We start from the raw sequence: 11697 nt of genomic DNA on the forward strand, positions 1-11697 counted from the left end.
ATATTATAGATGATAAATAGATAAACAATTTCTCCAAGTTTTGGGTTTGTGCGGTGTACGGTTCGCGAGTTATTTTCTGAACCTTTCCACGCAAATTTATAAAGCTTAGTATGGAGACGCCATAACTGTGTCCTTCCGAGGGACACAGTAATGGCCGCCGTGATGTCAGAGAAACCATCTGGAACTCAATTCAAGCAGGCCAAGTGAATTTTGATTTCAAAATTCTATGACGTAAGATGAAAACCAAGAATAGTATTTTTCTATCACTATGTTTTTTAAGGTGGCTCGTACCAGTTTTTCTTGCGTGGGAAGTCTGGTGACTAGCACGCGCGTCACGCTTCATACCCACGAGTCACGCGCGAGATTTGAAAAGGAAAACAAACATGGCGGCCGAGTGAGTGGTTGCTTTTTTCCAATTTAAGAAAAAATTCCGCGTTCAACTGAAGTTGTTTCAACAAGAACATTTTAAGTCAACTTAATGTTCGTCAGTCAAAATGTTTTCGGATCTCACTGCTCGAGTTACAAAAGCAAATTCGCATGTGCTACGATCGATCTTGTCGGAGATCGTGACTCAATTCCACTTTTTTCGTTTCAGCTTATTTGAGTTCGCTGTCAAACACATGAATATTCAGACAAAGAAATACTTAAAAGTAAGACCTAAGAGGCACAACTGGCGCCAACTGAAACTGGCTAAATCACATGAAATCTTGAGCCAAAAAGTTTCGCAGACAAAACGAGGGGAGGTCCACGCGTGTTGCGCGCGTATGTGCCCGCAAAGATCAGCGGTAGTCAGAACTGAGCATGAGTAAATACCAAACTTTTAAAATCGAAATTTTAAAGTGAGCGGAAACGCGCGTGGGAATTATTGAGTTCGCGAAGGCTTTAGCAAGAAAACTAACCCGATGACCCCTATTTTTTATTGCCCTAATATTTTCCTTTTATGTAAAGGAAACGCCAGAAAAAATCTAAAAAAATTCTACGAAAGGAATTTTTAATTACTTACAAATTGCCTTTTTTTGCATTTGCAAAAAATCCGCTTCGTAGAATTTTTTTAAAATAATTATACAGTTTCTTTTTCAGATGCCAAAAGTTATCACGAGAAAAAAAATGGGGTTCATCGAGTTAGTTTTCAAGATATAAGCACCGGAAGCTGAAAAAAGGGTCCTAAAAATCATTGGCTATCGTTGCCATGGTAACCACTGATGACGAAATTATTGGTATTTTGGATCAACAACTCAATGGGTAATTTAATTATACAAAAATTTTGTTACGATCTTTAATTAATTTTTTGGCCATTTTCTTCCAAACGTCGCACAGTCAAAAACCTGAAAACTGGTACGAGCCACCTTAATTTGTGTATGTAGATATAGAATAGAATAGAATAGAATAGAATAGAATATCTTCGCAAAATCCCATACTAGCTTGAAGACAATTTAAAAATGTTAAAAACTATGTAAAATATGTACTATACTACTTTACTTTTTTATCTTTTTGCTTATTAATACAAAGCGCATTGTATCATTTTTAAGTTTTAACATGTGATTATGATGATTGTGGTTTTGATTTTAAAACTAAACATTTAACAACAGCGTCATCAGATGTGTTTTTGTTAACAGTTTGTTTACGAATGCGATCCCATTCAACTGAAGTTCCTTCAACTACTGAGTGACCGCGCTAAACAGAATATTACCTATCACTGTTTAAATTCAACTGCGTGGTTCAAGCAGGGCTCTGGAAACTTCAATCATTCCATCAAGCTTAAGGCTGAGAATGGTATAGAGATTCATGCCAAAGGTACCAGGAAGTACAAACCAATAATACTTCTGGATGAGTGTAAGGTAACAAATAATTGCCACAACGCTGTTCAGTTTTGAAAACATGTTTTGAACCCGGGGTGGCTACTGGAGGCTACGCCCCAAGGTCCATCCCCTTACTCTTTTATATACCATTTTGACAGAAAAGGCACCCCTTCCGTGTACCTTTACTGAAAAAGTGACCCCTTTTATATACCGAAAAGACATGACATATGCCTAAAACAGGAAGTCTTGATGCCATTTTTATGCAGCGTTTAAAAATTTATATGATACAGCCGTAAGGTGTGTCTGTTCGAAATATTTTAATTGAAGGCCCTTTTAATCAGCTAAATGACCGAAATCCCTTCCCTGTCATATACCTGAAACATTGAAAAGGTATCCCTTTCGGGCGGAGCCTCCCCGTATAGGCCATTATGACCTGGAGGCACATTTGGTTGTGAAAAATTAAAAAGGTCCCCTTATGGGGCTTTAGCCCCTGAATTAAATGACCTTAGCTGTTGGCTGAAAGCTAACAAGCTCAGTTTAAATGTTGCCAAAACAGAGTTAATGATTATTGGATTAAGGCAAAGACTATCCGTTCAATGTGACAACGTAGAAATCAAAATTGGACTAAATTATCGATAGAGTTAAAAAAACAAATCTTTGGGTCTTACGATTGATGCTCATCTCTCTTGGTGTAAACATGTTGAAGAGATCGATTTGAAAAAGTCTCTTCAGCTATAGGCGCCCTTAAACGAATGCGGCCCTTAATATCGAAAGGAAGTGCAATTCAAATTTATAACGTTTTTATTATGCCACATTTTGATTACTGTATCCCTGCCTAGGACTGTTTCAGTGGTTACTTGAGTGATAAGAGGGTCTGGATGGGGTTAATTGACAACTGACAAATGGCCAAAATTTTAACTGACAACTGACATTTATAACCCCCCATCCAGACCCTCTGATAAGCTCCAAACATTACAGTATTGTGCAGCCAGAGTTATTACTAAATCACCCTTTGAACCACCTCCTGTCTACTCTCGACTGGGAGAGGATACTTCTTCGACGTAAAGAACCAGAAAGCTCTGATTATGTTTAAAACCATGAATGGACTTCAAAGTCTTCTCTCTCAGTGTCACTCTGTTTATAACTTGAGAGACTCTAACGGAAAGCTGACTCTACCCAAACCAAGCATCAATTATTTGAAACGAAGCTTCTCTTACAGCGGGGCTATGTTATGGAATAACTTGCCCAAATGCTTAAAAAATACGCGATTCAATCGATGAATGAGAGAGATCTTTGAAAAATACTTACCTTTAATTTTCAAAAAACCAAATGACGAGCGACGCGTGAAAATAACACTTCATGATCGGAAGTGCTGACACATTCCTTTGGATGACGTTTTTATCACCCACAGCGAAAAGCATTCCCTTAAGAAATTGAAATATTCCCTTCGCCAATGTTTAAGAGACAAGAACGCACGTCACAACGAAAGAACTTCAACAGCAGTTTTTAATGCAACCAAGATGGCTGACATATTACACATACAGAACATGTGGCGCGAAAACATGCGCGCGCATACAACAATACTAATGCCGCAGGCACTGCCTGCTGGCGCAACCTCTTCTCACCTTTAAATGGTAGCGAACTGACAAACTGTAGTTGTACACAGGCTTGAAATACATGGGCAATAAAAATATGAACTTAAACGAAGAAAACTGCATGACAATTAAGACAGACTAACCAAATGTCTCAGTCTCTAGTAGTACCTTGTGAAAGTGTAAACCTAAAACTAAACTGTGGATCTAAAGGTACCACACGCAGGTTAAAATCTAACATAGTCCTGCAAGTGTGAAGGAGGTCTGCGCTGCCTTTGAGGTCTTGAAGCTGGGTGATCAGGAAAGTTGGGAGGAGACAACAATGGTTGATCTGTGACTGCAACACTTGTGCTTGACTCGTCTTGTACAGCGACTGGGGAAGGTGAGCGACTGATGGTATCAAGTGGTGTGTCATCACTGGTGAAGGACGGGACTTGTTCCTCGTCAGACGGAATGGTGATGAGTTCTGGAGGTGCAGGGGGAGGTAACACAGGATGTACCGGGGCTGGGGACACCGCAGGAGTTACTGGAGGCTCGACGTCCATGTCTGGAGGGGCTGAAGGACCTGGGAGGCTGGGCACAATGATGGAAGAGGGAACGGAATAGCACTCGGACAGCTTGACTTTGTAAGAAGTGGCTCTGAGTTGTGAGCCACGAAACTTCTTGACAAAACACCAAGGGGTGTCGATGGAGACAACGACATAGCGATCACGAGCGCGTGACTTGTCCTTATCAGAGAAGAGGTAGACAATATCTCCAACTTGTAGAGGTGGCGTGTTTGCGACAAGACCGCGGGGGTTCTTGGACTTCTCGCTATAGGCGTGGTTAGTAGAGCGATGTTTGTGCCTATCGAGTATGAGTTGGTAATCAGACAACGGCAACTGCTCATGGGTGAATTGGTTGCGTTGGGTCCACAACTCGAGAGAAGAAAGACCCGAGAAACGAAGGCGGGAGTTAAGACGTGCGGTAGCCAGAGCGAGGCCAACTTCGCCTACTGGTCCTCCACCTGGTTCTTGTCGGAGGAGCTCTTCTTCAAGTTCGCGGACTGCCTTCTCGGCGACAGGGTTGTGGTTCTTATTCTTAATACGGCCGACATCGATTGAGACGTTTAAATGTTCGAGCGAGTCGTTGTTGCTCAGGGATGAAAAACCAGGAGCAGGATCAACACGTATAACAGCTCTAGGACCATCAAGAGGGTGTAAACCGACGATTAGTTTTGTGAGGGCATCGCGTAGAGTGTCATGCTTTTCGTCCGGTATCAAGCAAGATGCAGTAAGTGACGTGGAGCATTCTCTAAGAACAAGGATGAACTGACGGTGGCGCTTGATTACGTCAGCGGCAAAGGAGATTCCTATCACTTCGGGAGGGTCATCAGAGGATTGGGATACCAAGGTGCTCGGAAACGACTGGAGTGAAGCGCACGTGTGGCAGGCAGATGTAACGCAGGAAATGGCGTCGCTCATGTCGAGGGCAAAGAACTGTCGTTGGAACACCATTTGGAGCTGATGGCGGGAAGGATGGTTTAGTTTGATGTGGAGGGCAGTTAGAAGACCATCCAGTACAGAACGGGGCACAACAATTGCTTCGGAAACAGGAACGAATGGCTTGGAGTGTTTGACTACGAGGACTCCGTCACGAGCAATGGAGGTGCAGCTGAGATACCGCTTAACGTCGCGAATATTGGTGATCTTCTTTGACGGGCGAGTGCCTTGTTTGAGGTGGGCATGCACCCTTCGGAGGTCGGGGCAGTCGTTCTGGATCTGTAGCCATGCTGACCTTGTGGTGAACGGGAGGTTGGACTTCTTGTCGAGAATGTCCTGAATCGAAACGCTACGCACGACTGAGTCTTCCATTTCGTGGACGAAGGTGCAAATTTGGCATTTAGGCTCACTGCAGTCGGGGGCATTGCGACTGGTGAAGTCAGACGGAAGGTTGGCCTTACCAGCCAAATGTTGAAGACTGACTTGGTAACGGCTTACAGTCGTGAGGAAGGAAGTTACTCGGGGGCTGGCCGAGAATTCACCGCGACATAACTTTTCAATTGCTTGAACGCACGGTTTGCTGTCAGTTAATACAGTCGTAGGCTGTTGCGACTGAATGATGAATGGAGCGAAGTGCTTGACAGCAGCAGCAATAGATAATGCTTCGACCTCGCAGGGGAGCCAGGTGACTTGGTGTTTCCGCAACTTGGCGCTGTAGAAGCCAGCAAGGGAAAGATGACTTTCACGGGTAACATACAATGTAGCACCAAGGCCTCTCTTGGTGACTGAGCCATCGGTGACTATCCAAAGAGTGTCAGAAGGACGTGGTAGGACTATGGATTTGTGTTTGGACAGATACTCCTGGGCACGCTTGAACCTGAAGGTGAGATTCTCATCCCAAAGCAGCTTGTCGTTAGACTGGAGGCCCGTGAGGGTGCTCTCGAGGGGGTCCACTATGTCCGAGCAGTTTGGGAGTACGCGACTGAGGACTTTATAGGCTCCAATGAAGGAACGTAGGCCTTTCACACTTTGGGGAGGAGGGCATGATTGCAAGACGGCAATACGATGAGGGCTGGCTGATAGACGGCCTTGAGACCAGATCCAGCCAAGGATGGTGGTAGACTTTGGACAGATGACAGTCTTCGTAGGGGACAAACGGAGGTTACAACGATCAAGCGCCTCCAGCACCCGTCTCGAGTTGGTCAAGAGGGTTTCGGGTGTATCGCCGCCACAGTAAAGGTCGTCTGCGAGTTTAGCCACGCAGCCTTCTTGAATTAAGTCACCCAGAACACGACACATCATTTCCTCGAGTGCGGTCTCGGAGCCAGGCATCCCCATTGCTGATCTTGTGTATACACGGATTCCACGGAAGGGGGTGGCTACACCACAGTACTTTAGAGAAGACTGGGAGAGAGGTATCTGGTAGAATGCTCGGGTGAGATCAGTTTGGATCATGTAGCGCCATGGTGTGATAGTGCGCAGGGTTGTGTCGACGTCTGGCATTAGAGATGGCTGCGGTTTACTGTAGCGTGCTACGTCGGCAAATGCGGTCACGAGTCGGTGACCACCTGAAGGCTTTTTTACAAGAAATGAAGGATTAAGATACTCAACGGTTATGCCCAGATCCTCGGGGCGACGGAAGACCTGGGCCTGTTCCAGCTCGTCAAACTTAGCTTGGAGTTCTACCAGTTGGTTGCGAGAGTACTGAGGTACGCGGCCTTCCCGTTGTGAAGGGTGTACGGGGCCTATATTCACAGTTGCTTGGATGGGACCAGCAGCACCATTGTAACCGGCTATGTCGGGGTTGAAGACTCTGTCGTATGACTGCAGCAGCTGTTGAAACTTGAGACGGGTTTCATCTGGCAGCAATTTGTCGGGGTCTAAGGACACGGAAGACGAGAAGGGAGGTAGACTGTGTGGCTTCACTGGAATTGACTTAGTGGAGGATGCTGGGTTGGGGGTCGGTGACGGTGTTTCTGCTGTGGGTAGAATCTCGCAGAGGTGCTCGTGGCGACCTATGGCTTTCGGCTCGTTGGAAGTGTTGGTTAAGCGGATTTTGGATCCGACAGCTTCTACAACTTGAGGTTCAGGCCAAATGCAGGTGGGTTTGGTGTGTTTCGATATTGGGGTGTCTGTGCGCGGTTGAAGTGCTAGTACGCAATCGTCACCTAGGTCGGAAGGGACGTCCAGTTCCAAGTATTCACCAGGCCAAACAACGGTTGCGGAGGAGGAAGCGCGTAGGACGTAACTTTGTGCACGTCGCACAGCATGAGAGCCAGTTGAATCACTATCGGGGTCATAATGTATGACCTCAGAGTCCTGAATACGTACTTGGCACAAAGCGGGACGGACGGTGATGTCGTTAGCAATAAGGAAGGGTGTGCCAGCCAGGACGTCTACGTCTAAGTCGTCAACAACGAGGGCGTCAAGACCGAGTTGTTTGTCTGCTCGGGATAAGATGAGGTGAGTTTCTCCGGCTACAGCTAAGGGAGTCATGCCGTCGGCTTGTAAAGCTTGCTGGGAAGACTTTACAATGGTTGCACCAATTGAACGGGCCACGGATGACTTGATCATACTAGTCTCTGCACCTGTGTCTAGGGTCAGTCGGAGTGGATGCTGTTTGTAAAAAGCCTTAAAGTGGGGTGACTGTTTAGTGCTGACACGGCGTGAAACTGTACGAGCTGTAGTGTGTGGAGGGGGGTCGTCCTCGTCGGGGAAGGCTGAGGGCACATAGTCTGAGTAGTCAGGTTCCTCGTCGTCAAGGGTAGAGGTAAGGCGAGAACGAGAAAGGTAAGTACGGTCCTCTGGAGGTAAATATGAGCATGCACTTAAGAAGTGCTGGTCGTTGCGACCAGCTTGTTTACATAAAGGACAGGATCTCGGTCGCCTCGGAGGCCATGGTTGTGCAGAAGACTTAACGGAGGGGCGAGGAGGTGGCTGCCTGAACCGTGAAGCAGTGGTTCGGAGAACTTTGGTGTCGGCGTTGGAGCGAATCTCATCGAGAAGAGAGTCTAGCGCCTGCGAGATTTCAGGTTTTAAGGAAGCAAGTGTTCTTGATCTTAACTCAGTTCCGTAGCGCTGCTTGACAAGGGCAGGTAGATCGTTATGAATGAGTCTTAGCCAGGTTAAAACCACGAAATTCTCAAGTGTGGGTGACAGTTCCTCATCAACAGTAATGACTTCCCCATGGTGGGTTATGTTGCCATTTGCAACAAGCAAATTATCTTCAGTGAAGGACATTAACCGTTGAAACAAGTCTTCAGGGCGTTCATCAACTTCGAGTTTAATGTTAGAGAAATCTAGAAAATGAGCACCCGTGGACTGAAAGCCAAAGTGGGACCTTATTGCTTGCCAAATGGACTTGACTGAAGTGGTATTCTTCACAATGGTATTGCGTGAAATAACGGGGCAAAAATTTGCTATCTGACCTAACATGAGTTCAAGGTGTACGTTCTTCTGTGCGGCGGTACGTCGGCGAGTTAATGGGACGTCTTCCCCATCGGTAGTGAGCCCTCTATTGGGGGCAGTGGACGACTTTTTCTGCCATGTAAAATTGTCTGCTAAAAACGGGGCGAAATTAGCGTCTAAAGACAGGGAATACTGAAGATTCTGGCGCCAGGCTTCAAATGATGTGATACTTTCATTCTTTGTTAGGGACCACTGTTTCGGGGCTCTATTTGAATGCATGTTTAACACAGTAACAGTAAGGAACAGTGAAGTTATACTTTCCTTACGATGAGACGGCTGTTCAGAGTTCACTCGACCATAGGATAGGTAGACTCGTTGTTGCTTGGACCAGCGAGACGACACTCAGGCTCTTGAGGACGTGGATTAATCGTCGCTGCCACCACGCCAATGTTTAAGAGACAAGAACGCACGTCACAACGAAAGAACTTCAACAGCAGTTTTTAATGCAACCAAGATGGCTGACATATTACACATACAGAACATGTGGCGCGAAAACATGCGCGCGCATACAACAATACTAATGCCGCAGGCACTGCCTGCTGGCGCTTGAGAAATCAACATCGTTCCTTGCGGGTTTACAAAAATTCGAAAAATTCGGTAAGAGAGGGAATTCATTGTCCAAAATACTTCTAATTTTACTTGTAAACAAGCAAAATAGTCGAAAAGCACGTCGGATTAATGGTAGCTAATGATTACTTTCCCGACCCTACGACCTTGAAAAGTGTTATTTACCGGGCAAGTTTTGCAGGTGTAATATTTGTGTTATGTTGCAGTTGTTTCCTTGCATCATCGCCTTTACACCTATTTTTTTTTTAAATTTTAGATTAAAGATGGTACATGGCGTAAAACGATCTTAGAAATGAACACCTCTAAAACACACAGACTTCCAATCCACGATGTGGCCGTTTACGACATTGGAGACACTGGAGAAGAGTTTGGGTTAGAAATTGGCCCCGTATGTTTCTCCTGACGATGTAATACAATTTAAGCTAATAAAAGACGCTTTAATCTTGGACAGTAACTTAACGAAGTCAGATTTGACTGTTGTACGTTGCGCATTGTGCAGAATATAATAAAGTGCAGATCAGTTTCTGTGTTATTTCGCTGTAGTTTTACAAACTCGTATAAGAAAAACGGTGCAAATGTCTATGACCAGCCGCATGCCAAGTTTCATCAGTTTATCTTAGCTGAAAGGCCGTCAAACTCGACCAGAAGTAAGTGTATACCCATAGTGTACGCACTTAGGCAAAATCCCGGCTTCTTGGCCCACTTTAGCGTGGGACATTTTGATCTTGGCGCACTACTTGGGAACACAAGAAAAAACCAAATAATGCAACACTTAGCAGATGTCTATGACCAGCCGCATGCCGAGTTTCATCAGGTTATCTTGGCTGAAAGGCCGGAAAACTCGACCAGAAGTAAGTGTGTACCCGTAGTGTACGCACTCGGTCAAAATCTTGTCTTGTTTGCATACTTGGAAGTGGGACATTTTGATCTGCGCTCACCACCGGGAAAGACAAAAAAAAAAACAACAAATAGTGCAACACTTAGCAGATGTCTATGACCAGCAGCATGCCGAGTTTCATTAGTTTATCTTGGCTGAAAGGCCGGCAAACTCGACCTGGAGTAAGTGTGTATCCATAGCGTAAGCACTTAGGCAAAATCCTGGCTTCTTGGCTCACTTGAGCGTGGGACATTTTGATGTGTGTTTTGTGTCAATCATTCCGTGGGGTTCGACAAAATTAAAATGTCCCACATCAAAATCAGCGTAAAACGAACCCGATTTTGTTTGAGTAGGTGCGACTAGCTAAATGTACTTCTGGTCGGGTTTGACGGCCTTTGCGTCAAGATAAAGTGATGTAACTTGGTCTGCGGCTTCTCATATCCATTCTCTATGTTCTGAAAGTATAGTTTTGTGTCCTCCTTGCCGTGGGGTTCTTCAAAATTGACGTGTTCCTCATCAAAAACTGCGTAAAACGAACCCGATTGTTTTTGTTTGAGTAGGTGTGAGTACTTTGTCGTACTTTTGGTCGGGTTTGACGGCCTTTACCTAGAGATAAAGTCATGAAAATTGGCATGCAACTTCAATTATCCATTCTCTAAGTTCTGAAAGTATGGTTTGTGTCCATCTTGCCGTGGGGTTCTTCAAAATTGACATGTCCCTCATCGAAAACTGCGTAAAACGAACCCGATTTTTTTTTGGTTTGAGTCGTTCTTCTGGTCGGGTTTGACGGCCTTTGCTTCGAAATAAAGTGATGAAACTTGGCATGCAGCTTCTCATATCCATTCCCCAAGTTCTGAAAGTACAGTTTTGTGTTGATTTTTCCGTTGGGTCCGGAAAAATTGAAAAGCGCCACAATGAAAATTGCGCAACAATTTAATTTTCCGAGCTCCTTTTCCCCCAAAACAATGTTGAGATATTGTGCCACGGTAGGATGGATAGAAACCAACATTGAATTGGGGAAGGGGAGAAGGAGGTCAATACAATGCCAATTTTTCGTCGAATTGTTTGTGTCCCATGACTTTTGTCTAGGATTGTTGGGTTACGCAAGGGGTTAGGTTAGTAATTCAAAGGCCCGGCCACACAGGAAAAACCCATATTAATTTGAAAATTTTATCCTCATGGGAATACACGTTTCAAACGTTATGTTGCGCCTCACTTTGGTGACAAACGGTTGACGTTGAAATTTTAGCAAAAAAAGCTAGGATTACGCGAGGGGTTAGGTTAGTAATTCAAAGGCCCGGCCACACAGGAAAATTCCTATTAATTTAAAAATTTTATCCTCATGGGAATACACGTTTCAAACGTTATGTTGGGCCTCACTTTGGTGACAAACGGTTGACGTTGAAATTTTTACAAAAAAGCTAGGGTTACGCTAGGGGTTAGGGTTAGTAACTTCAAAGGACCGACCACACAGGAAAATCCCCATTAATTTTGAAAATTTTTATCCTCATGGGAATACAGCTTTTAAACGTTATGTTGGGCCTCACTTTGGTGTTAAACGGTTGACGTTGAAATTTTTACAAAAAAGCTAGGGTTACGCTAGGGGTTAGGGTTAGTAACTTCAAAGGACCGACCACACAGGAAAATCCCCATTAATTTTGAAAATTTTTATCCTCATGGGAATACACATTTCAAACGTTATGTTGGGCCTCACTTTGGTGACAAACGGTTGACGTTGAAATTTTGGCAAAAAAGCTAGGGTTACGCTAGGGGTTAGGGTTAGTAACTTCAAAGGCCCCACCACACAGGAAAATCCCCATTTATTTGAAAATTTTTATCCTCATGGGAATACACGTTTCAAACGTTATGTTGGGCCTCACTTTGGTGACAAACGGTTGACGTTGAAATTTTGA

The 11697-nt window shown here is 44.7% G+C and overlaps 2 protein-coding genes across 5 annotated transcripts in view; one reads left to right on the plus strand and one right to left on the minus strand.

The window, feature by feature from the left end:
* The window catches only part of LOC144660408 (uncharacterized), a 63331-nt gene extending 53903 nt beyond the window's left edge, over positions 1-9428 (plus strand). For 3 of the 4 annotated variants that reach the window (XM_078521022.1, XM_078521023.1, XM_078521026.1), the window contains 2 exons: positions 1617-1838; positions 9164-9428. In XM_078521022.1, the coding sequence (XP_078377148.1) occupies positions 1617-1838; positions 9164-9310 (369 nt within the window). In that variant the 3' untranslated portion in view covers positions 9311-9428. The remainder of the gene's footprint in view (positions 1-1616; positions 1839-9163) is intronic. The other variant, XM_078521024.1, reaches the window with a different exon arrangement.
* LOC144660409 (uncharacterized) lies at positions 3289-8802 on the minus strand. The gene is made up of 2 exons (XM_078521027.1): positions 7400-8802; positions 3289-7120 (listed from the first exon to the last, which is right to left on the minus strand). Exons 1-2 carry the CDS (start codon positions 8557-8559, stop codon positions 3619-3621), a joined length of 4662 nt encoding a protein of 1553 aa, XP_078377153.1. The 5' UTR covers positions 8560-8802; the 3' UTR covers positions 3289-3618.
* Positions 9429-11697: the final 2269 nt, after the last annotated feature.

Source organism: Oculina patagonica, chromosome 7 (genome assembly GCF_052425735.1).
Source record: "Oculina patagonica isolate OP01 chromosome 7, crgOcupat, whole genome shotgun sequence".
NCBI classification, from domain to species: domain Eukaryota; kingdom Metazoa; phylum Cnidaria; class Anthozoa; order Scleractinia; family Oculinidae; genus Oculina; species Oculina patagonica.